The sequence below is a fragment of the Bidens hawaiensis genome, unplaced genomic scaffold (assembly GCF_021521415.1).
Source record: "Bidens hawaiensis isolate Kalapana, Puna unplaced genomic scaffold, B.hawaiensis_p1.1 tig00029072_1, whole genome shotgun sequence".
Lineage (NCBI taxonomy): Eukaryota > Viridiplantae > Streptophyta > Magnoliopsida > Asterales > Asteraceae > Bidens > Bidens hawaiensis.
This window is the reverse complement of record NW_027505146.1, coordinates 138,656-164,097: the sequence shown is the minus strand read 5'-3', so window position 1 is coordinate 164,097 and position 25,442 is coordinate 138,656. Positions and strand designations below refer to the sequence as shown.

The 25,442-nt window shown below is 35.0% G+C and overlaps 2 protein-coding genes and 2 pseudogenes across 3 annotated transcripts; all 4 read right to left on the bottom strand.

The window, feature by feature from the left end:
- Positions 1-609: 609 nt before the first annotated feature.
- Positions 610-6,971, bottom strand: LOC143611071 (exocyst complex component SEC10a-like). The gene is made up of 24 exons (XM_077085376.1): positions 6,909-6,971; positions 6,611-6,826; positions 6,416-6,490; positions 6,146-6,247; positions 5,997-6,047; positions 5,825-5,930; positions 5,617-5,736; positions 5,438-5,529; positions 5,124-5,289; positions 4,952-5,028; positions 4,762-4,860; positions 4,573-4,663; positions 3,571-3,656; positions 3,309-3,434; positions 2,791-2,844; positions 2,598-2,714; positions 2,357-2,449; positions 2,119-2,265; positions 1,918-2,015; positions 1,613-1,697; positions 1,198-1,256; positions 1,011-1,109; positions 833-916; positions 610-679 (listed from the first exon to the last, which is right to left on the bottom strand). The coding sequence occupies exons 1-24, from the start codon at positions 6,969-6,971 to the stop codon at positions 610-612; spliced, it is 2,376 nt and encodes a 791-aa protein (XP_076941491.1).
- Positions 6,972-9,708: 2,737 nt separating this feature from the next.
- On the bottom strand, positions 9,709-12,308 carry LOC143611075 (putative UDP-3-O-acyl-N-acetylglucosamine deacetylase 1, mitochondrial). Its single transcript, XM_077085378.1, has 7 exons — positions 12,246-12,308; positions 11,860-12,171; positions 11,072-11,281; positions 10,855-10,956; positions 10,555-10,619; positions 9,971-10,115; positions 9,709-9,857 (listed from the first exon to the last, which is right to left on the bottom strand). Exons 1-7 carry the CDS (start codon positions 12,306-12,308, stop codon positions 9,804-9,806), a joined length of 951 nt encoding a protein of 316 aa, XP_076941493.1. The 3' UTR covers positions 9,709-9,803.
- A 3,177-nt stretch (positions 12,309-15,485) lies between these two features.
- LOC143611070 (E3 ubiquitin protein ligase RIE1-like) lies at positions 15,486-17,250 on the bottom strand (annotated as a pseudogene). The gene is made up of 4 exons (XR_013149702.1): positions 16,994-17,250; positions 16,771-16,903; positions 15,862-16,024; positions 15,486-15,792 (listed from the first exon to the last, which is right to left on the bottom strand). The product of XR_013149702.1 is annotated as an E3 ubiquitin protein ligase RIE1-like (transcript).
- A 1,528-nt stretch (positions 17,251-18,778) lies between these two features.
- On the bottom strand, positions 18,779-19,335 carry LOC143611073 (E3 ubiquitin protein ligase RIE1 pseudogene; annotated as a pseudogene).
- Between the last annotated feature and the right edge of the window lie 6,107 nt (positions 19,336-25,442).

Sequence of the window (25,442 nt, the reverse complement as noted above, 5' to 3'; positions counted from 1 at the left end):
TTACACATCACATGATAAGGTGAAAAAGGTAAAACATGTAACATGACTTTTTCAGTTGACACATTAAACAATTTAGCTGTATGGGGCTACCACCGCCCCATACAGCTCCTCATACGATCATTTTTAGCATGTCGACATTTTCTTCCTATCATATGACCCAAATGAAACAAAATGTCACCAGTGTTGAATATTGTGTAAGTTGTGTTTCTTTAGCCAACCCCTTTTTTCTTCATTTTAGGCACATGATTATTATAACTAAACGGAATGGTCCCGAGGGGGGTTACCCAAAAAAGAAAATAAACATCAAATGGACACGCATAATCAAACGCCCCTTACTATAAAATAAAAGCCTGGAAACCCTTGACACAAAAGGGTCAACAAAGTCCAACTTAACTACTCATGATCCTAAAACATGATCAACAAATTCCAAAGATATAATAATTAAGAAACACTACGTTATAACATAAAAAGATAATCTGAATGTACCATCTTAAGCTGCAAGAGACAATAAACAAATCATAAGTTTAAATCAAGATTGATGGATACCAACTGGTGCAGGACATATAAACCTGAAAAAAATATCTTTGTCCAACATGCACGCTGTCTGGGTTAAGCCCAGACATGACTGAGCTTGGATGCAAGCCTTGCACTTCTGTAGTCGTCTCGAAGCTGCACAAACCTAATGTTTGGATCCAAAACAGAAAGCATTAATATAAAATTATCTTTCTTAATCATATTTAACACAATTTATTTAACTCATATATCTTTTTGGACAAATTGTGTTACTGGAAATGAGATTTTTAGAGACAGACGTTATTAAGAGAATGATTACCTTTGGGCCTCTTTTTTAATGCTCGGAGTGCCCTCAATTAGACTTGCCAAGCTTTCAGGGGCAACAATAAATATGTTGGCCATGCTGATGATTTAAAGGTTATATTAGTCATTTAGGAAAATTGCATGGAGAGCCAAAGATGCTCCTTAAAGACAGACAAACAACTTCTTTAACTTACATGCTTAGCGATTCAAATTTTTCATCAATTGTAGGGGTGTTGAAGTTTCGCAGGAAGTCCCCATACTCGGTGATGTCACGTTTAAGTTTCAGTCCTCCGCTGCATTAATATGTGGATATATAGTTATATTTTATCTTGAAGCATCTGCGTTTTTCTTTCAAACTATTACACTAATTGTGAATGTTACCTGGCATTAAAAGCGAACTTTAACCATTGGTTAGTCAGCGTCTTGTGCAAACGGTTTCCCTATATCAACAAAGTAACTGTGTTAACGCTCCAGCATATGAAGAGAACATAGCTAGATGTTTCACAAAGCTAACGGATAGAAAAGCATATCGCATCAAAGATGATCTGGCAAACATTCATAAGTTACCGCACGCCAGATCATTGATTCAAATGTCAAGACAGGCGGTCACAAAAACAATAGCATCATTAGTTGCATATGGGGACAATAAACTGTAGGGTATAAAGATCAGTGATGTCTATCATGCAGTGGTGCATGAAAGAGTTGCGTCTACTTATGATGCTATGATCAGATGAAATAGAAGAAATAACTTAACATACGTCAATAAATCAATTGTACAGAAGAAATTTAGACGTACCAATTCACCTAGAAAAGATTGTTTGTTAAGACCTTCTAATGCAGTGAATGCGGACTCAAGCACACGAGAGAGATATGCTACAACTCTGACAAAACTTTATAAGTTAGTATTAATAAGAATAAAAACATACAAGGGGAAAAAGTAAACTAAAATTAAACAAATGTCATTATAGACCTCCACCGTTTTAAACAAAATAAAAGTTTTTCCTTGTTTAATGGAAGGAATGTTTAATAATAACAAGAGAATCCATAATGAAGAATTATACTATCAAGAAAAACAATTTCAAGTTTGTTAAACTGCACAACCTTGTACATGCAGTTGTAGGGCGAGGATCTGCCATGAGGCCGTCGTCTGGTGACTTAAAGTCAGTTGCCTTTTGCTCGGTTGAAAGCAACCGTTCCACCTGCAGAACAAAGGCAGTTGTCAAAGACATGCGCATAAATATGCTATATACATCTATGACAATGTGTGGAAATTACAGAGCTCAAAGTTTTAATAATGCAGACCTCGGAAATAACTATCTCAATGCATTGTTGGAGGCCTTTGCATGCAGAACTCTCTGCACTGGACATAGCTGATGTCATCTCCTCACAGGAAGAAGCATGTGCACCATCCACCGGTAACAGAAGCCTTGAAATAGATTTGGCAAAGTACTACAATCCAGTAGTTTTTTAAAGTAAGCATTTAGATTGTCATATTATCAAATAGTAAACCAAGTGTGCAAATGTAAGCGTCTCGGCATACTTGCTGAATTATAGCCACACTGCTTCCACAACCTTGTAAAGCAAGCATGAAAGACCTAAAACTGCTTTCACCAGCAGTAACTGTACCTTCTGCCTACATGTCAAATTTGGTTTGTCATGACTATGCAACTCGATAGAGTGGTCTACTTTTTGATACACAGACAATCTTAATCTTAATAAATTTCTTTGAAAGAAAGATATAAATAGTATGTTTGAATAAGGAGTAACTAGAGACGAATTACCACCAGAGCAGGGCCAGAAGTCACTTTTCGACCCAGCACAAACCTCTCTCTCTGAGAAGCGGCTTCCCTGAGGCCCTCTCTAGATCTTTCAAGCCCTTCTGTTGTATATTGCCTGACCTGCAGCATCAAAGTAAGGAATCATGACAAGTATAAACAATCACAAAATGACATGTGTACGATGTTGACGACTTACTTGGTCTAGAAGGCAAGTAAACACAGCTTTAGCATTCGCTGCAAGATTAGCAGGCTGTATACAGACAAACAAACAAAACAGTTACAAGCATATAAATTTTCAAGTTTAGATACATTCATATTTCATGCGTTTTTTACTTTTCCCATTCGCATGCGTGCGTGTGAGAGAGAATCCATATCTCAGAAGGTTTGTAAATTCCCAAAATATATATATTTTTTTTCCTTAAGCAAGTTATTGCAATCTTATGTTGCCATATTTTATTCTTTATATTTGATTTCCTTGTAAATCTAAACTTTTATTTTGAGTAATTTTGCTCATCATTTTCTTGCATTCAAAAATATCTCATTTGATGAACCTGTGTGGTCTTTCACCGCAGCCTCTTTAGAGACTGCAACTGTTTACATGAAAACCATAAACACTGAACAATGCAATATGCCATGTAATTAAATACTACATGAAAAGTCCAAAAGAACTTAACCAGATGCACTGCAACATGCAAAGTTTGCATCAAGATTTACCTGAGGTGAAAACAATTTGCATCTTGAAATTGCTTCTTCGTTCCAATTCACAAACTCCGTTACCACTGTAACAGATATTGTAGCTCCTTTGGCTGTCAGCTGGCCCTCAGCAAGCAGTTCATCCATCTGCATAGCATAATCCATGATGTACTTTTACCGTTCAAAAAAATAAAATAAAAAAAAATTCCATGATGTAAGGTGGAGGGAGAGAAAGAAAGACCAAGACAAACAGAGAAAGAGAGAGAAAAGTGCTGATAAGAACCTTTGCTTTGTAGAGTTGTCTCATAGAGGCTCGTTCAAACTCACGATAGATATCTTTGTGCTCGGTAAACAGAGATTCTGTTAGGCCTGTACGGATAACCATCATGTTCTATCATTTTCCAAATCCCATCTGGTCCATAACTCTTAAGGTAATTGAATGGCATAATATACTCTAAATTGTCTATTAGTTTGTGATAGTGAAGGATAGTTGATCATCATAGATGGACATATGAATATCACATTGAACTGTATGCTGATACTACACATGACCTTGTGACAGTTCTCCCCAATGCTTACAAATAACAGGAAGATGTAACGTTTTGTTAAATGGTCGGATTTTTTTTTATAAACTAAACAGGATACGTACACAGACAGTATGACCCAACCAATCGAAAAAATAGGTTTATCAGACTCGTAACAGCCTTATTACAACCATGACCACAGAAAGTACATTTAGAACCTTACAGTATGGAAAAGCTACACTAACTTACTAATTGTTCAACAAAACCTTCCAAGGTTTTAATGCATGCTTAGTTATAAATTTAACTTCTTGTATAATCTTGCAACTGTCTTCTTTGATGCATCCCTAAAGTCTACCAAACATTTATTATGCTACTTAAATCCCTATTAGTCATGAATATATTAGATTTAGATATAAGACGATATAATCAACAAACTGATTTATTATTTTCTTAATCTAATGACTGTAGTTGCGGATTTAACTTAACTAACCCACCAATAAACCAAAACCAAAACCAACACAAGATTTTGTAGCTAAATTTAATATCCACCACTACCTTAGTGTCCCCGTAAGGTCATAAGAAAATTGACTCTGGTGTCTTATAACTTATATCCATAAATCTACTTCTCTTACTAACCAGTAACAACTAACAAGTTTTTTTAATCCATCAAAAATATATTTACCATGTCAGGTTTTGATTTATGGTGTCATCGACCAAAAAGAAAAAAAAAAACATAGCAGTGTGTCTTAAAAAGGTAGTACCTTCAACATCCAAGTCACCACATCCCACACAGCGGAGATCTTTGGCAAGGTCTTGTGTCCTCTCATATCCCACTGCAAGCCTTCTGAGATACTGAAACCACAAACGTAAAAGCAAAACTAAAACATAAACCTAAGAATTCATGTTTCATCAACACAAAATGAGCAAATGTGGCCAATCAATGTACTTACTAGCAATAATCCACCTTGTCTCATAAGAGGTGGATTAACAAGAGATGGTTTCACCAATAGCTTCTCTAAAAGGTTTGGGATTCGGTCCTCCATTACTCTCTGTCACAGCAACAACATGCATGTCGTAAATTCCTAATACGACCTTTACAGACACCTATGAGGAGACTATAAGATTTTGCATTTCAAATACCTGAACCAATATTGACATGACATCGTTGGGGCAAGGGAATACAGTCCTGATGGTGTTTGATTCTTTTCGGACAGTATCTGTAATCCAGTCGAAGGAATGACAGTTTTCTATATACGAGACACCCAACATTTTTCTAAAAATTGTTAATAAAAAAAGTTAAAAAATTCCATACCTATTATTTGTTTGTATCGTTCTGATAGAGCAAGGTTGGCGTCCTCATGGTTAGGCGTGGAATCCGGGTCGCCAAGAACCAACCTAGAGTCTTCATTCATCACCTCTACATCAAACATTGGGCGTAAGCCCACATAATGTTGCATGGCACTGGTGCCTCTGTTAAACTGCACACATAAGCCAAAAGTGAATTTGTGGCTGATATTATCATCCAAATTGATGATTATATTAAATACTGCCTGGAGTTTATAATGGATATCATGAAATTAGCATTTAGCATCATGTAAAATTCCTGCAAACTAGACAGACGGGTACCTGCGAAAGGATTTTTGCACACTCTGCCATATTATTCAATTCTCTTCTCTGAGTTGCGGAATCAAATCGAGCCAACAGCTTGTTCTCCAATTCTAAATAAACATTCACCACAAGCTAACTTCACATGTTAGCATTAAAAAAGGTAAAATTGAGAACTTCAAAACTTAATAACATCATACCATTGCAGTATTCTTGCAGGTTGGTAATTGCAACCTCCAGTCCTTTACTAGCATTTGAATTTCCTGCAACAGATTGCATAGTTGCCCCATGCCTTCCGATATCTTCCTCTGCAAGCGAACCTAAAATGAAGGATAAAAACTGAAACATTCAGTTTCCCAGACTTTACTAATCATAAGTTTTTGAAACAGTGTAAAAAATTTATCATACGCAATTTTCGTGCAATAGAAGCAGCCTCGGCTACACGCTTGTCGTCAGAGAATAGTGAGGGAAGCTGTATCAAGTCACCCTGGCTACTGTTGAATTCCATCAGGTGCTGGAAGACCAAAACAAATATGTGAATTAATATTTGCAAGGGAACTCGGTAAGGAGTTGAGAATACCTTTATGAGCTCCATAGTTTGGTTAGCGGTCTCCCGCTGTGAATCTGCACTCTGGTAATAAAGAACAGAAAGGTTAAATAAACTTGGCAACCAATAGCATCCACTGAAAGGACCAAAAGCAATAGATACTGATAATAGTAAAACTTCACCTGCAAATGATCCCCAATCTTTGCAGCTGTCTGTCCAACACTTGAAATACGTGAATCCAATCTCGCAAAACTACTAAATATTCCATCTAAGCCCTTTTCTAGCTGAAATTGAGATAGATATAATAAGACTATAACTGAAATTGCTGATTGCATATTAGAATGTTGAAGGTATACCGAAGATTCATCGTGGCATGTAATGCATACTTCTTAAATGCTAGATATATTTGAGCCATTAGTGTTCCAGTTCAATAAAAAAGATGAATAAATTACCTCGCCAAGTGTCTTCCTATGTTTAGAGTCTTGTTTAACAACATCCTTTTTAAGCTTTTGTAGTCTTTCATCAATCTTGAATAAACATGGGAATAAATAAATGAGAGCAAGACACGTGTCCAGTGCATGAATGCAGAGAAGAATATTCATTGATAAAGAAGAGAAAGGTAAGAAGAATACAAAGTTAATATCTACCTGTTTCCGAAGGTCGACTAATTGTGTGCAGGAATCCTTAAAGATTAACAACAAAGTGTCTACTTCAGGAAAGAGGGGACTTGATAATCCTTTAGCTGACTTCGAACTTGACAAAGTATCAGTTGTAGCGTCCGCTGAGTCAGCCTCTTCCTCTACGAAAGATGGCAACAGCCCGTTTACTAGGTTGGCAAATAAAGCATCATATGAGAAGTCCCCCTTCATAAAAATAGAACATCATTTAATCAAATAAATGTGGAACACACAGTCAGTCACACATACAAATAGCATCAAGCTTTACCTTGAAATTTTCTATTTCTAAAACAAGTGATTCAGCATTGCCTCCGTCTCGAGACTCTTTCATCTAAACATCAGAAACAATTATTTGCCAATCAGCCATTTTGTAATTTCGTTACAATAAATCAAGCAAACGAATGAAGTGATGCAGCATTAGAAATGAAGATACTCTTCGCTAGGCGTCTCACTAATTAGTGATGTCTCATATATGGAATTCAACACAATATAAATCACACTCAATCTATGTAACATTCATGCGCATTTACATCTTAATAGTCTGTAATATTTCATCTTAAAAAAAAAAAGAAAAACTGTAAATCTGGCAGCTACTCATCCACTCAAAAATCAATATTGTAGCGAATCTAACCAAACAGAAAAACCGAACCAAACCAAACGAGGCCTTCCCCATGTTTGTTTGTTAAGCTATTATCAGACAAGCGAACGGTTTAGGAAACAAACCGAAGGAAATTTCTTGCTCGTGTTGATCATTCATTAAGGAAATGAACTTGTTGTTGGGTTCATAGGCCTTGTTGGCCCGGTTTATTATTTGAAGTCCAAAGGGCAGACGGGTGTAGGGTGGTCGGCCCGGTTTAGATTTCTTGCTTAATAATTTATTAACCCTAGTTCGATATCTATTTAAACCACATTATGTACTTGTAATCATTGTCACTCAATAAAGAATACCTAGCTGTCACCCGTGAACGTCGGTCAGTTTAGACCGAACCACGTTAAATCCTCGTGTTTGTTTATTGCTTTCGTGTTTGTGTGTGAGTTTAATCCTAACACTTGTTTGTGAACGGTTCACAAACACAAAACAATGTTTTATCTGATTTGGGTAACCGAGAATGGTCAGTGTTGGTTGCTTTTTTCATAACACTCATGTGCTAAATTCACATATAAACTAATCAAATAATACTCATATCACATTTGCTTGTTTATATCATATTCTGATACAACTAGAAAAATTATTAAAATGTATTAAAACATTTAATGAAAACAAACGTTAGCGAACACATTCACAACTGACAAGAGAAGAATAATTACCTAGCTAGCTATCAGGAACGTATTGAAAAATATGAAGTCTGTAAGTGAATCATGTTTTAACCTAAGTATAGCAGATTTCTGAAAACCTACTAAATTAGTGGATGAATATTATGATCTGATTAACATGGAATTTGTAATAAATGTAATATATAGAGATTACGATAAATGATTAACCTTCTTAGATGATGATGATGATGATGATTTATTTCACAAATAATTCTTCTTCTTCTTGTTGGTGTTGTTGATTTTATTTTATGAATATACCAACGTCATGATGCTGCTGGTAACGACGTAACTGAGCATGTAGATTGTGACAAGTGTAATCAGAATACGTACGGAAAAGGAAAATAGAAAACCTCCCCTGTTATTACTATTATTATTATAATTCTGCCACATGGATCATTCACAATTCTGTATTTTATTAAATTTAATCACAACTATGTCCTTTACTTTGCCATCAGTCATTCAATTCTTGATAACCATGTCTTCAACCTCTTTACATAATCCGCTATCTATTATAAAGAAAACTTGAAACCCATTATGATCTCTAAATATTTTCAATGAAAGTTTGTTTTCTGATGCATGGAGTTAGCTTATTGAAACAGAGTCATGTTTTTTCTTTCTTTCTTTCTTTCTTTTTTTAATCAAGCTTTTGAGTCTATTCTTCTTGACTAATAAATTGTTTTGAAAGTTATTAAACTAAATCTGTCATCAATTTTGGACATCAACTGATTCTAATTACGGTTGCTTTCAGGGAGTTTGGTACTGGATTTGTGTCAAGTTTGTGGTTTGGGTTGTAAAGTTGGTGTAGGGAAAGAATTTAAATGGTTTTATCGGTCAAAAAAGGCATTCAGACGGATTTGTTTTAATCAGAAACGGGTCAGATATGTTGGGTTATTTTGACAGCTTAGTTAGGGTTGTTTTAGGTTTGCTTGTTAATACTTAATAGGTTGCATACAATGGCAATTTGGGAATTTCTGACATTACTTTGCAATCTGCATGCCCCCCTCCTAAAACAAAAAATATCATGCACAAAAATGGCAAAGAGATCAACAAATTCTACTTAAAGTTATACATATCAACATCGTTATATAAAACACAATGTGATGGCGGCTAAAAGAACATTCTGAAAGAGACAGAGACACCTTTAATTGTTGAAAAATCTTGCAACTTTACATGTAAAAGAAGTGCAGTAAGTATTCTCAATGTATCTTGTGATCATTTGGGTAAGTATACTCATGTGTTTAACAAACTAATCACAGCAGTAATCTTATCATGATCTCCGGCAGCTATCAATTGCTTTACAATTCCTTCCACTCAAACAAAACACTTACACAACACCAGAACCATCACTGATACTCAAAACCATTAAAAAAGAAACACCATCCAAAATGAACTGAACAAATTCAGGTTTTTGACTCAGTATGTATAATTTAATGAGACTCGGTATGTACATTTGGGCATGTCTTGTTTTCAACCTTTCAAATTCAGGTTTTTGACTCAGTATGTACAATTTAATGAGACTCGGAACTTGCATCCCTTGATTTAATCATCCCATTCATATTCACTTTTAAGATAATCCCATTTAAAATTTGAATTTTGATCCTTCAAAGGCATGATGTGAGTAAAGATCATTAATGAACATGTTTTATTGATAATCAGAGATTGTATTTATATAAAACTGGAAACAGAAATGAAACAGATTCCTAATACTATAGAGAAGATTACAAGATCTCAAAGCATAGTGTTTTGACCTAACAAATTCCTAAAGAATAAGACTATTATCTTAAACAAATACCATTTCAAAAGTCACAATTTCAATAACTTGTATTGCATGTGTATACTACAACCGTGTTCAAGAAGTAGCTGCTAGCTGCCGAACAAATTCAGCATGCAGCGAGTGTCCTCCCTGCATTTGAACAAATGTGTTAAATATGATTGCAAAAACCATATAATCAAAATAATAATAATATAAACATTATTATCCATAACTAATGTGTCAGCAGGATTAATGATACAAACCTTGTAAGCAATAATATTTGCAACCGGAAGCCCTTGACTACCACTACGAGCAAAAAGAGAGACATCGCCAATAAAATCCAAAATCTTGTGCCTACATGGCTCCTCAGGTGACCGCAAAGGCGGATTCAACAAACCGCTATTGGTACTGGAGCAGAACATGAACACATGTATCATTCGTTTGCATTTGTTCATTTATATATTCACTTTTTAATTTTTAATTAGGCCCATTATACATTCAACTAGTTTATGAAATTAAGTTATAACACATTACAGTTTAGGCTCAATAGATTGACATTCAGTTTACTGTTAATTTGTGTTCGCTCACTTGCTCGTCAATGCTATTAACGAAAAAACATAAACGAACACAGAACAAAAAAGCTCAATTCTTTAATTCTTCGTGTTTAAAGAAACGAACATGCTCCATTCGTTTAAAAGCCTACCGACATGTTAATCTATAAAAAGGTAACTTACCATAATTGGGTTCTATTCAAACTTTTAGGGCCCTGTCGGTACAACCCATCAACCCAAGAACCCGGCCCATTTAGCACCCACTCAAAAAGGCAACCTTTTGATAAACATCTCACCTGAAAACAACAGCATTCTCTGCAGAACCACCCCTAATGAGTCCTGCATTTCGCATTTTCTCCACCTGCAATAGTTTGTTTTTTCCTTAATAAGCATGACAAAAGTCAAACATATACCATAGGTCCTGCTTTAAAATTGAAGGTTAATGCAAATTTGGTCGATTTCATCATGATAGTAAATGAAACTCAAAATCAAATATTCAAGTGGCGGTATCCTAAGATGTTACAGTTGGAGTTTGAATATCCCAACATAGGATGACATCAATGTAAAACTGTTGGCCAAGAGAATTAGCACCTTACCTCTTCATAAATGCAGAAGGTTCTAGAAGAAGCTATTTCTTTAATGTAGAAAGATCCAGTGCAATATCTTGAAGAAAACCATTGAAGGCTTAAATCTGATACCTGAAATAGTATTCATAGACATATATGCTAAGTGGAAGTACCACCCTAGCCAGTATGCAAAATGTAGCATTGCGTGAATGTGGCTGTATTTAAAGAAAAGAAACAATATAAATACCAGCGGAAAATCAATTCCATAACTGATATTAGTTTCTTCACTAGCAGGAAATGCTGCTATAACTGAATCTCCTTTCGACACATAAACAGGTTGAGTAATATAAGGTGCAACTTTATCACAACTTCTGCCATTGGAGTCCATGGCAACAGTCAACCCTACTTGGTCAATAGCTTCCGCCCATTCTCTAGCTGATCCATCAAAAATTGGAACCTAAATCACACAATCAACTTCTAATGCTGAATATCTTAAATCACAACCTAATTTCATGTAGGCCTGAAAATGAACCAAACGAACACAAACACTAACCTATACTCTAAACACATTTTTTTGTTCGTGTTTGTTCACTAAGAAAACGGGCATGTTCGTGTTTGTTTATGTATGCTCGTTTAAAACCTAAATGAACAGTTAACGAACTTAAACGAACATAAACAAACTAACTAACTAAATGAACATAAACTACCACTAATGAGCAAAAACGAACAAGTCTAATGCATCACAATTTATCCAAAAACACATCTAAACTAGTTGTTTAAGTTTACAAGATTTATCCAAAATATTCATCATGATTAGTGGTTTAAATGAGCCCGTAGTATGTTTATATTTATAAAAATATCGCTACTTATGTATTTGTTAAATATTAAACAAACATAAAAGAACAAACAAAACATGTGTTCATATTCGTTCGTTTAACTAAATAAACAAGCTTCCCGCCGAACAGTTCATGAATGTTGGGTTCATTTACAAGCCTAATTTCATGTATTCAAATACTTGCAAGCTATTGATGCTACCTCCACTGATGTGGTATCATCACAATCGGAGTTGGTAATCTCTATTCGACAATTATCGACACCGGTCCCTTCCAAAGCCGATAGCAAATGCTCAACGGTGCGAATACTGTGTCCGTCTTTACGAAGCGTGGTACAAAGGGGCGAATCTTGAGCAAAATCAATTGAGGCGGGAATTAAATGTGAACGGAAATAGAAGTACCTTCCTGTTCCGGCTGACTCTGGGCAGATTCTCACGGTGGATTGATTGCCGGAATGAAGCGTTAGCCCTGTCTTCTGGATGCAGTTACGGATTGTTTGCTGTTGCTTACCGGTCTGTAATGATATCATATGAGAAAGGTTAACAGATAGAAGAGAGAGAGATGGAATAGATAGAGAGTGAGACGTACGGATCTCCATGAAATCAGAGCGGAAGATTTTAAAGCTTCCATGGATGCGCCTCTGATCGTCATTTGACCGTCAAACGGAACGCACAACAACACTTGTTGCCTTCCTAAAAGCTTCAAAATGAAGATTTTTAAGAGTTTTTGTTTTTTAAAAATCTAATAAGCAAGTTTGAAAAGCTCACCCAAGCAAGTCACAAAATGCTCTCTCTTACGTTTTCGATTACGTTGTTTGATGTTCCTACCTAGCTGAGTTCGGGCAACGGCAAGCTTGGGCTCGGCTTGCTTTTAAACTGAGCTGGCCTAGCTTGGTTTAGCTTAGTTTTTAAAAAAATAACTAAATAAGTTTCAACAAAATGCAAAATATAAGTTTTATAAGGTGTTCAATCGAATACAAAATACATAAAGAGCTCAACTGAATAAAAATAAGTTTTTAAAAATTGTATTTACCAAATTGTCTATATCAGACTACTCGCAATGCAAGGTCCTGCATTTACTACATGCATCCTAGTCATTAGTAACTTATCCTTCCCACATGCACTATATCTTCTCTTTTTAACTCCAACCCATTATTCCCACATGCATCCTCTCTCTCTTCCACATCACTATTTGATTTTCTATTGTGTGGCCCATTAGACTGGACGCTATGGGCGTCGTGGGTTTGGCATGAAGGGGACGGCCGCGCGTGGAAGGAAGGTGGAGAGGGCGGCCCACCCCAACGGTCAAAAAAGGAGTCCTTTAAAAAAATTAATAATTAACCATTTCTATATAAATTCAAACAATTTTTTCACTTTTACTCAAACAACTTTATTTTCACACCAAATTTTACCATCTTCACACCAAAAACAAATTAACCATGAATCCTAACTCGAACCCGAACCCGAACCCAAACCCAAACCCGAACACGAGCTCGAGCTCAAACCCGAACCCAAACCCAAACCCGTGGGATCCGAGTTGTATGTGGTGGGCTAGTTTGCTCGCAAATAACGTCGACTTTAGCAACCGTTCTATGCAAACCAACAACAACCGATGATTCCTCCACGCATGCAACCGTTTACCCCCGATATGTTCTTTCGGTCGCCAATGCCGTATATGTCCTCGCAAGTACCACAAACACAAATACCCGAAACACAAATGCCCGACATCCAAATACCCGAAACACAAGTCCGCTGTCCAAAAGAAGTCATAAAAAAAGAACCCAGGTGACGTTCAAACCACTGAAAAGGGCGAAAGAAAAATGTGGGAAGCGGACAAAGAAATGGCGTTAGCGTGGATCGACTCTTCCGAAGATTCGATTCAAGGTATATTATAAAAATATTTATATGTTTTCCATGTTATATTTTTTTGTTTACTAATACTAAGCTTTTATATGTATCGAAGGTGACGACAAACATTCGCCAGAGTTTTGGGTAGAAATAGGCACCAAGTTCTTTGCTTTAATGGGTCGAGGCGAGTATCGCGGGAATGATTCCGTCTACAACAAATGGAAAGCATTACACACAAAAATAACCGACTTCATAGTCGTTCACACTTGCGTTATGAATAAGAGAAAAAGCGGCATGAGTGATGCCGACGTGTTGGAGGCTTGCTCAAAACACAAGGCCCTTTATAATAAAGATTTTAGTATGTTGGAAATTTGGAGACAATGCATAAGCTCGCCAATGTGGCATCCGGTCCCGACATCATCACCACCGCGACGTCCAAACCTTCAAAGACAAGCTCTACTTTGGCCAATCAATCGCCGTCTCAGCCCATGTCCAATGGTCGTTGTCAACTTAATCTAAACTAGTTGGACCCGGACTTAATTTTTGATGAACCGGATGGGTTGCCACGGCCGGTAGGAAGAGATAAAGCCAAGGCGGTGGCTAGAGATGGAGGATCTTCATCCAGAATCACATCCTCTATGAGTTCCGACGTGAGCTCGCGTTTTGACAACTTGGAGCTGAGGCTAGCCGAGATTGCCAACGCTAAAAAACAAAAACAAGAGGACCTCATGAGAATGCATGAAGAAAGAAAGGCGATGCTTACGGAATACAAAGTGAGGCATGAACAACGACAAAAGGCTCACTTGGAGCGAAAGCAAGAAAAGGAATTCGAGTTTCTCACAAAAGATCTATCGCATCTAGATCCTGTGACGCGGGCGGTGATGGAAAAAAGAAAAGCAAAAATATTGGCCAAATATGCAAATGAGGACGACGAATATTAGTTATATTTTTATTTTTTTATTTGTATGTTTTTTATTTTTATTTGTATGGTTTTTATTTTTATTCAAATTTAAATCTTATTACTATATTATATTTAATATATTACTTAAAGGGCTTCGAAGCCACGCTCACCATAAAGGGGCACTATACCTTGGGGTTTCGATGCCCCAAGTGCCCACGTGGCACTGACGTGACATCGTAGAGGGGCTTCAAAGCCCCCCACCATAGCATACAGCCTTAAAATATTCATTTGCATGCACTTAGTGAAGTACATGCTTCCAACATACATACATCTCCAATGCAATTCTTCTCACATGCACATTCCACCTTATCACATGCATGCCATTAAATGCATGCATTGGAGGTAGTCTCAGGAATTGGGATTTGAGCATACCATTAAGTATATATTTCCCCTCCTTTTTTTATTTTTTTTATTTTAATAAATATTGTATGTATATAAAATTAAAATAATACGTGCCGAGCTAACGAGCAAGCCAAATCAAGCCAGACCAGCTCGTTATGAATCGAGCCGAGCTTAAATCTCTTTTTAACTGAGCCGCACCGGCTCGGGGCGGTTTCAAACCAAATCGAGCCAAACCAGCTCGTTATGAATCGAGCCGAGCTAAGCTCGCTTTCTAACCAAACCGAGCTTAACTCTCTTTTTAACTGAGCCGAGACCTGAGCTCGGCTCAGGTCGTTTTCAAACTGAGCCATATCGAATGAGCTTTTTCCAAGCTAAATCTGTGCGAGCTCCGAGCCACGAGACTTTTAAACATCTCTTTTATTAAAATGTTTGTGATTATTGTGTTTTCATGTAGAATAATCTGTCATTTGTTCTTTGCTTGGGCTCATCGTTCTCAATGAATATTGTAGTGATGGCCGATGGGTTATGGTTGCACAAATATACCATTGAAACTAAAGCTACAGACTGCTATAGATATGACTTCAAATGGTTACACAAATATACCACTGAAACTAAAGCTACACACACACACACACACACACACACACATATATATATATATATAAGCATTATTTTGTGCATTTGTACCAAGATGACCAAACTCATACAAAAAACAACTTAAGCAATGGTCAGAATCTATCATCATCACAAATTTATTTGTTTACATATTTTCTCATGTACATGAATAAATACATTCTAACATGCGTATAGACTCGAGTACTATTCAAACTTGTTCATTTCCCTTGAGAATATTGTACTTGCAAAGTGGGCAGGTTGCATTCATCTTCAGCCATTTCACAATGCATGTAGCATGAAAATGATGGTTACAAGGAAGCGAATGGAGTTCAGCTCCATCTTCATATGTGCTTAGACAAATGCAACAATCCTGGGAATAAATTGCAACATTTTAATCATTGTCAAACACCTAAAATACCCTTCCAATTGACAAACTTACAGCATCCTCAGGTAGAAGAACACGCTCAACAGCTAGTTGACCGCCGTTTGACTCAACAGGAACCATTCTCCCTGCTCCCACATCGGGTTTGTCCTCGTTATCGTTAGATGCTGTGGAATCTGTATTTAGGAAGAACACTAAGGTCTGAATCAGATGCACCTTCCTGTACGTTAATATAGTATGTTATAAACATTCATGAAACATTGATCATTCGTCCATTTAACGTTAACCGAGCAAATGATCAAACACGTACAATTAAACGAACAGAACTTTCTTGTTCATCTTTGTCCATTAAAGAAATCCATATGTTCATGCTAGTTTGTGTTAGTTTGTTAACAGTATAAACAAACGGTTCGTGAAGATAAACAATCGAACAAGACTGAACATAGATGAACAAAGATAACTGAGCTAAAACTATTTAAAAGAAATGTAAAATAATGTATTGGGCATTATTAAAAATTTAAAACTATATTAAGTTGTTATGGGACAAAAAAATTAAATGAGTATATTAACAAATGTAAACAAATGAACTTAAAACAAACGTAAACTAACAAACATAAATGAATTTAAATGAGCAAATGCTAACAAACGAGACGTGTTCATTACATTCGTTTAACTAAATGAACAACTTTTTTGTTCATGTTCGTTCATTTATTACATAAACAACTTCCTGCTGATTGGCTCACAAATTGTTCACTGAATGTTCGGTTCGTTTACATGCCTAGAATTAACACACCAAAACGGCTAAAGAAAGAAACAGAAAGAATATGTCAAAAGTCATCTAACTTTTTATAGAATTGAAAAGCTGATAAAAGCATAAAGTTACTTGTTTTTAGCCAGCCTGACCGTATGTTTTGCCACCTCAAATAAGAATATATTAGAATGAAGAAAGAAGATTCTCATTCTTACCTGGCCAGCAACTGCATACAGAATAGCAATTATGCAGGGCAAGCAACAACAAAGAGCAATCCCTATTAAGCATGCCAATACAATACAGAAGATTGCAAAGAACACATCAAAGGCTAGAAACACCACAGTCACCCTGCAATTATGAGAAAGAAAAAGAATCGTAACACTCTTAAAAGTTTCTGTGTTCTAGACTGTAATAAAATTATCCTAGTGCAAGGCATACCAGTACAAACGTGTAGCACGGTTAAGAAGAACCTCACCACCAGCAACCATCCAATAGAAACCAATTAGCCACCAGACAAATGACACCATTGTATTGAGATTTTCACATTTTTTAGTGTAGCTGAAAATCATACAAATCTTGTAACGCATCAGTCAAGGATGCAAGTATACAACAGTCAGCAGGTACACAACAAATCTACCAAAAATTAGGGTAAACACAATGAACCTCACATGATACACAATACTCAAAACATAATGGCCTCCAGATTTATATCTGACTTGATGATAACCTAAGTAGCACGGGAACGGGGACGGAACCAGGATACGGCAAAAATCAAAAATCCAAGATACGGGTACGGCTAGGGTATGGCAAAAAAAATTATATAAAAATATATTAACAAAGTTCAAAATAGATTTACACTAATATAACGTGCAAACTACAAAAAAAACTTATATCAGCCATAGGTAATTAATTATCAATAAAAAATAAATAAATGCATAATTTTTATCTATATATATAGTCAATTTTAAACATTTTATTTATAAAATTATAAGTTGAGGACCAAATGTAAACTAGTCTAGATAGAGAGGGTTAAATTTTAAAATGCATAACTTAATTTAACATTTTATAAAATGTAAAAGTTAACAAATCTTAGGGGCTATATAAACAACTAAAAGATCAAGGGGTTAATGTTAACTCTAAACTTATTTAACCCTAGAAAAGTTAACAGCCGCTACTTTCTTCTTCCTTCTTCTTCATTGGTTTTCCGGCGCTGAAATTCTTCACCGGAATATGCTATATGGCCACTGCGCCATGCTATTGGCTACAGAAACATCTCGGAATCGTTTGTTGACCGTCCCCATTTAACAGGTTCGTTTAGGAAACGTTTCCGACGCGTTTCCGTCGCGTTTCCGTCCCCGGGACCGGTACTCCAACCTCTATGCCATCCCCGTGCATCAGAGATGATAACTGCAATTTTGCTCAAATGTACTACTACTAGTCATAGTTATCAAAGACGTTAGGCGCACTCAAGGCGCATAGAGGCCTAGACACAAGGCGCAAAAATAGCGAGGGCCTAAGAAAAAAAAGGCGCACTAAGTAAAACAAAATATACTATGTATTAGAAAAATAATACTATTCTTCATGTAAAATAAATAAAAGCTATTATATAAATTTAATATCATCTAATCAATACCAAAAGTTCTTACAGAGTTAAGATTCAAAGGCAATTCCAAACTTGAATAACAAAATGCTCAAAGTAAAGTACCAAAAGTTCAAACATCAAAATGTTCAAAACATGAAAACCAACAGTGGAAATGATCGTTGTTCTTGATCCGTCATCAATACCAATAGAGGTGTTGTCAACTTCAGAAACAAGGGCCTAGAAACTAGAAGCACATAAACTGGCTTCACATGAAAAATGGGCCTAAGTGCAAGAAGCAAGGGCTTTTAGTAACTATGCTACTAGTTTCATCAAAATGAAGCTCAAATCATGAAAATACAGCCGCTCAACACACAAAAAGCAGTAACACAGAAGCTTAAAAACCAAAACTAAACCAACACCTAAAGGATACTACTTAAAAAACTACTGCATATAGGCATAATTACCCCACATAAACAATAATACCACAATGCAATGAGCAAATTAGTAGGTATAAAAATCAAATGGCAAAAACAAAAAAACAACTAGAACACCAATCCATGAGCAAATTAGTTATGAAGACCAACTAATAACAATGGAAAAACAACTAGAACACCAAGCAATGAGCAAATCATCTATAAAAATCATCTGGTAACAACGAAAAAAATTCTTAATTGAATTGTAAGCAAATAAAAACCAATTTCATCAACAACACGGGCACGCACCTGATCGTATTATTACCGACCAAAACACCCTCACTCCTCCCATCCTCCTCCTCCTCACTATCATTGAACTCCAAACCACTACTCCCCTCCTCCCCGGGCCTCCGATTCCTCCTCGTATACTCCACCCACACCAACCCAACATGAACCAAACACTGCAACGCATACCCACACACCCAAACCCTAACCGGCACATTCGGCTTCTCATCCAATGTACAAAACAACAGCACAACCGAAACCAAAACAAACGACAGGTTCCATGTCATGTCCAGGGCCACAACAGGCTTCGAATAGCCCCAATCGGCTCGCCGTTGTTCCAGCTGACGTGCTGCGGTTTCGCGGACCAGCATGGATGCGCCGTGGCGGCCGGAAGCACGGCCGAGAAGAAGAGCAAGTGTGTTGGGTCTGGGTATGGAGGATTGGGAGTCTCCGGCGGGGTGACGTGGGCGGAGTAATGGTGCGGTGGTGGCGGTTGACATCTTGGGTATCGTGAAAGTTCTAAGGATGGAGTGTGACCGGTTGGGTGTTCGTAGGATGACAAAACAAAACACAGGTCTTCTTTTCTTTTCTTTTTTTGATTTTTTTTTTAATATAAAATTGCATTTATGATGTTTTATGGTTTTTATTTTGAGACTAAATTACAAATTTTACTTTTTAAATATATAGCGGAACCTCTCAATAAAATAGTTTGTCAGGTCTTAACTTACGACGTGTATAAAATTGGGTCATAATCGATAAATAATGATATAATAGATTTTTTAAATCCTAATGTAAATATACTGGTCCCATCGAAACTATAAATTAGTAATCTACCTATTCTTGCCATATTTTGGTTAATTTTCATAATTTTTTAAAATCTACCTATTCTACCTATTCTTGCCAATGTAAATTTATTAAAATTTACGTATTCTAATAAAGTAAAATAAAAGTTGACACTTGTCATGTTTTGGTTAATTTTCATAATTTTTTTCCATCTAAAACTAATACACCTAATCTTTCTATATTATATAATAAATAAATGTTTTTTCTTGCCACGTGTCACTCTATGGTGCATTCTTATTCTTTCTTCCCGCCTCTCTCTCCTAATAATTATACATTAAATATTCATATTTTTTAATTCATTTTGATTTCTATAAATGCTTTTACAAAACGTATTTTATTTTTAAAAAAGTTAGATTTGCTTATTAAACTTTTTATAAATTCGGCATTTTTCATGATTTAGTTTCTCTAATGCGAATTATATCGTTTTTATATATATAAAAACAATTCAGCATTTTTCATGATTTAGCTTCTCTAATACGAATTATATCGTTTTTTTATATATAAAAACATTTACAGATATATGAATCATTTTTGTCCTTAAAATTTACTCGGGTTCATTGTTAAAAACACATGGATTTTTAACTGAACCCGGCCCGCTTTCTTTTTCTCCATCCATATATTGTTAATCAAAACCATATCAATTCTTTTTAATGCATATTCTTTGACTAATCGAAAGATATCTTCCACTGATGATAGGTTCGTTTTATTCCGATTGTACCGGTTATGTTCTTATAATAGTATTCTACTTTAGTTGTTACCATATTTTTAGTGTATTATCTAATGTTGTATCCAAAAAAATATTTAGATATTTATGATTTATTTTTTAGTTTGTGAATTATAATTGTAATTTAACTTTTTACTTATTTAATGCAATATTCAATTTTTTTAACATTCTTTTAAGTTATTCAACCCGTGTAGGACACGGGTACCTAACCTAGTATATGTAATAAATCAATAATGATTCACTTTCCTTTTACACTATATTTTTAGTTTGTGAATTATAATTGTACCTAACCTAGTATATCTATATATTTTTATAAATATAAATATTAACATATTATTTTACTATAGATTTCAAAATACTTGGTGAATTTCAAAAATCAACAACAAATCATGTTTCTCAAATGAAAATTGTTTTGGGTTTTTTGTGGCACTTAAATTTGATTTTATGGGTTAAAAGTTGGTAAATAAATTGTTTGGTACAAGTTAACTGCATTTAGGTTAAAATTTGTAACGGGTCAAATATGAAAATTTTGAGTATTTTTAAAAGTTTGAGGATGCAAAATAGGTTTATCATCAAATTTGTTATGGGTTCAAAGTGTTGACTTTAAAATGTCAAAAGTATGAAAGTTAAAAGTTTAAACATGATTCGGGTTTCAAATTTATTTTTAAGGGCATTTTTTGAAATAATCAAAAGGTTCGGGATTTGGCAAACTGACTGTTTTTCCCTCAACTATTAAAATATAAGAAAAGATTGTGAACACTTTCGACGTGCCACCCCCATGCTTATCAATGCTTCTAACTTTTATCAAATTCGAAATATTTATGTCAACATTAATTTTTCCTTTAATGGTGATCAGAACGTTGTATGGGAAGCATGTCATGCAAATATATGCTCAAATGAATATTCACAAAATTGAATGGGTTAACATGTTATTTTTTATGTTGTCATTATGACAAAGTCGAAAAACCCTCTGAAACTTATCAAAATCTTTTTCATGGTGTAGCTAAGAGAAACATAGCTCTTGAAGAACATCCATTTTTACAATTTAATGTTCTATTTTCCTTTGATGGGTGATAAATTAATAAATATATAACGCTCCTTTTGTATTTAGGCCGAGTGGTTCGAACTACTATCGTATGAGAAGCTTTATTTCCGTAATTGATTCATAACCAAAAGTTTTTCAGTTATACATATATGGCACAGAGAATGAATTTTTCAATAGAAAGAAGCCTTCTTTGGTACGTTTTTGCACAGACATTTTTTTATTAAGTTCATTTAAAAATAATCATTTTGTGATATAAATAAAATCAATTTATGTACACATTGTATAGATACAAGCATAGATGTAATACATTATTTTTCATATACGCCATGTAATTATTTTTTTTACTTATAATTTTATAATTTGAATTATCACGTGTGTGACACGGACTCTAAAACTAGTTATTAAAATATTCCAAAATTCTGGGATTGTCTAGTAAAAATGAATTTATAGTCATTTGTTTTTTTTTTTAAAACTTCATATCTATATTGAGTTTACATTTAAATCTTCTCATCATTGCACTTAAGAGTTGAGGCACTGTATACTCGTATGCAACAAAAAGTTGTGAAGAGTTGTTGCCGCTTACAATGCTTCTTTCAGAATGACCGGTTTCAAAGGTACTGAATCATCATCAACCGGATTTTGAACGGTGCCCGTCATAATTTCTTCATTCATATGTGAATGTACATAGGAATTTTGAAGCTCCTTGTTTATGTTTTATTTAAATATGTAAAGTGAACGGACATGAAAATTTCGAAGGTCATTGCACTAATTTAAGAGTTGCTCACGAATATAAGCCAACTCTTTAAATTAATAATTTATTAATTTATCAATATAATAATATCTCGCTAAATTAATAAAATATCTCGGTCCTAACATTATTAATTTATAGAGGTTTTACTGTGTCTATTGGCATCCTTTAAAAGTTTATATTTTTTTACTTTATGTTATTTGAATGACAAATTGATTCTTCTTTTATACTCTTTAACTATACTCAAAAAGTTAGTTAAATGAGAGAATGTGATGGGTATGATGGTAATTTTCATCTTTATATTAATATTAAAAGAATAAAGAATTAATAGTAAATAAAGAAGTTCAAAAGTTGGCTCATATCATTGCTTTTATACCCATTTGTATAAAAATAGGAATTAATTTTTACACACTATGCTCTTGAAGCGGGTTTCAAACCATACGGAGCCTTGAACAAAATATACATATACTCATTTTTCCATTTCACTTGAACCATTGTGGTTTAACAAATATTTCTTATTCCAACTCTCCATTTAGAAAAGGCATATTGAACATCAAGTTGGTACACAACCCAAACAAAATAATGTGACATCCGCGACAAAATCGAATATGCCTTAGTATTCGTTTATCGAATAAGCGATTAACCGCTTATTGCGTATCAAACGAACGAATAACCGAAAGGGTCTGGTTATGACCTGGATATCCCAGGGGGCCATCTATAAGTGATATACGTCTATTACAAGCCAACATATTGGTATTAAGGCATTAGTATGATAGCAAGCTAGTTAAACGAAAACATACTCGTTTAACTACCCGCTATAGATTTAAACGCGAGAGATAGTTCTGAAACAAGCATTGTATCATCCGTTAAGCCGAAAAAGATTTACCAAACAATTTTTTGGGATGTAATAAGTGATCCGTGAAAATATTTTCGATTTTTACAAACAAATACTATGTTTTTATAAATTTACAAAAAAATAGCCGAAAAACACTCGTTTTCGCACTGTTTATCGTACCCGATATTTTCGCACCAAAAACTAAACCCAAAATAAATTTAGACTCAGCATTTCGCGTTCAGGCATGTAAATCAAGAAAAGTGGGCCAAATGGGCCCAAAAGGGGGCCTAACAAGCCTAGCCTGCCAAAGTTGAAAAAAATACCTTTAATATTATTATATTGTTGTTTTTTGTTATATATATTAGATATGAGATATTTTGCACATTAACACATGAACCAAATTCTGGAAAATTCATTGTTCTTCAGCCAACGTTAAAAAACATAAGGTATTGAACTCATATCAATCAATTTTAACATGTATTAATGATGTTTAATTTCATATAAACCTTGTTTGATTACCAAAAATCATTCCTAAAAATGAAAAAATCCTAAAAATAGTACAAAGACATATTTTGATCATACACATGATTAGGAATCAGGATCATACTCTTTATTGGCCATAAACACGGATTAGAGGGTTTAAACGAAGTTTTTACGTTTCAAAAGTTCTGTTTAGAATCCTAACCGAAACCCTAAGTTTCATGGCTGATCTCTTGATGATACATGCTTGGTTTGTGATATAGGACATGTACTTAGCTTATATAGAAGCACAAGAACCCGGAAATTGGATTAAGAGAGCGAAAACGGGCGAAAACCGCAAAGGTAATGCCGAAGTGCTCGATTACGGGCTGTTTAGGTTAAGGTTCTGATGTGCATATTATTAGGTCATAAAACTTTTTTCAGGGACATCAGGGGCAATATAATTGATTCGCTGTCCAAATTTGGTAATTTTTCGACCATCCGAGAATATTTGGTGAATTATTACCGAATTGGGGCGTTTATTTGGGAAAAAAATACTTAAAATGCTTGAAAAATTATGAAATTTGGTGGGGAACTCAGATTTGATATATTATGATCACATATGAAATTTGGGGTCATTTGGAAAACCTTAGGTATGTTTTGTGCATTCGCGTTCTTTTGGATTTTCATAGTCGTTTTTATCTCGAAAATGGTATTTGACAAGCTTGTTAGATTCTGGAATTTTTATAGGTTGTATTGGGAAGTATTTTGACACTCAGGAATTTTGTCGGATTTTTTGAAAATCGTTTGGTATAACGGACAATTTTCGGACTAAATATATCATATAAAATGAATTTTTATAAATTAATAAATCAGTAAATAATACCAGAAATATTTTTATGAAGATCTACATATTTTAATTGATAAGCGTATAAATTTTCATAATTTCATGGTATACGGATCATTACTTGTGCTAATTTGAATGTTAATCAAATTCGATTTTGATAAAAACCGACGGATTTGAGATTAACGAACCTGTTAGAATATCAGAACGTCGATCACAGAATCCATTGACAGCTGCATAAATGACTAAAATTTGTTTTTCAATTGGAAATGGTGCATATTGTGGTTGTTTCAGTACTTCTGTAAGCCTTGCACCTCTATTGAGTAATGCCTGAGTCGCAGCATCCAGGTATGACCCAAATTGAGCAAGGGCAGCCACTTCACGATATTGTGCCAATTCCAGTTTTGAACTACCGTAGACTTGTTTCATAGTTTTCAACTGAGCGACATAACCAACACGACTGACAGATAAGCCGACGTTAATAGCAGGTCTAATTCCGCGATAAAAGAGCTCTGTTTCTGAATAGATTTGTCCATCAGTAATGGAGATCACATTAGTAGGAATATAGGCTGATACGTCTCCAGCTTGTGTTTTAATGATGGGTAAGGCGGTCAAGCTACCTGCACAAGTGGTCAAAAAGCATATTTTCAGATTAATTAAGTAAAAACGAACTTTTTGTGAGAAATCCGGACAATTTGGATAGATTGTGCACGTTTTTCTCCAAATCAAACTGAATAAACGGAAACGAGTCCCATAGCAAATCCAGACCCCTAAACTGTGATCTTTCTTTATAACTTGAACATTTTATCAACCAACACGTTTACCCAGGTTTACATCCCCATAACTGTTTTCCAAACGCGTAAACGAGCAACTTGGCCCAGCTGGTAAAACGGGAAAACTGAGCCAAGTTCAATTTTAAACATTAGACATTGAATAACATCACAATATAAGCATATTGACTCTTTCTGGGTATTACAGCCACATCCAGACTAGTTATACAACCCAGCATAGTATAAAGATTATAATAATATTAAAATATTAATATTATTATAATATTGAGTATAGGGACTAAGTGATAGCAAAGGAAACGAACCGTGAGCCAACCTCGC

What these genes read in the sequence shown, in the direction of transcription:
- LOC143611075 (XM_077085378.1), bottom strand. Translation starts at nt 12,308, where the DNA reads ATGACGATCAGAGGCGCATCCATGGAAGCTTTAAAATCTTCCGCTCTG. An exon ending in ATGGAATTGATTTTCCGCTG is followed by an intron (nt 10,957 to 11,071) that starts GTATTTATATTG and finishes ATACTATTTCAG; the next exon opens with GTATCAGATTTAAGCCTTCA. An exon ending in CCTTCTGCATTTATGAAGAG is followed by an intron (nt 10,620 to 10,854) that starts GTAAGGTGCTAA and finishes AAACTATTGCAG; the next exon opens with GTGGAGAAAATGCGAAATGC.
- LOC143611071 (XM_077085376.1), bottom strand. Translation starts at nt 6,971, where the DNA reads ATGAAAGAGTCTCGAGACGGAGGCAATGCTGAATCACTTGTTTTAGAA. An exon ending in GTGTGGCTATAATTCAGCAA is followed by an intron (nt 2,266 to 2,356) that starts GTATGCCGAGAC and finishes ACTGGATTGTAG; the next exon opens with TACTTTGCCAAATCTATTTC. An exon ending in AATCTTTTCTAGGTGAATTG is followed by an intron (nt 1,257 to 1,612) that starts GTACGTCTAAAT and finishes TTGTTGATATAG; the next exon opens with GGAAACCGTTTGCACAAGAC.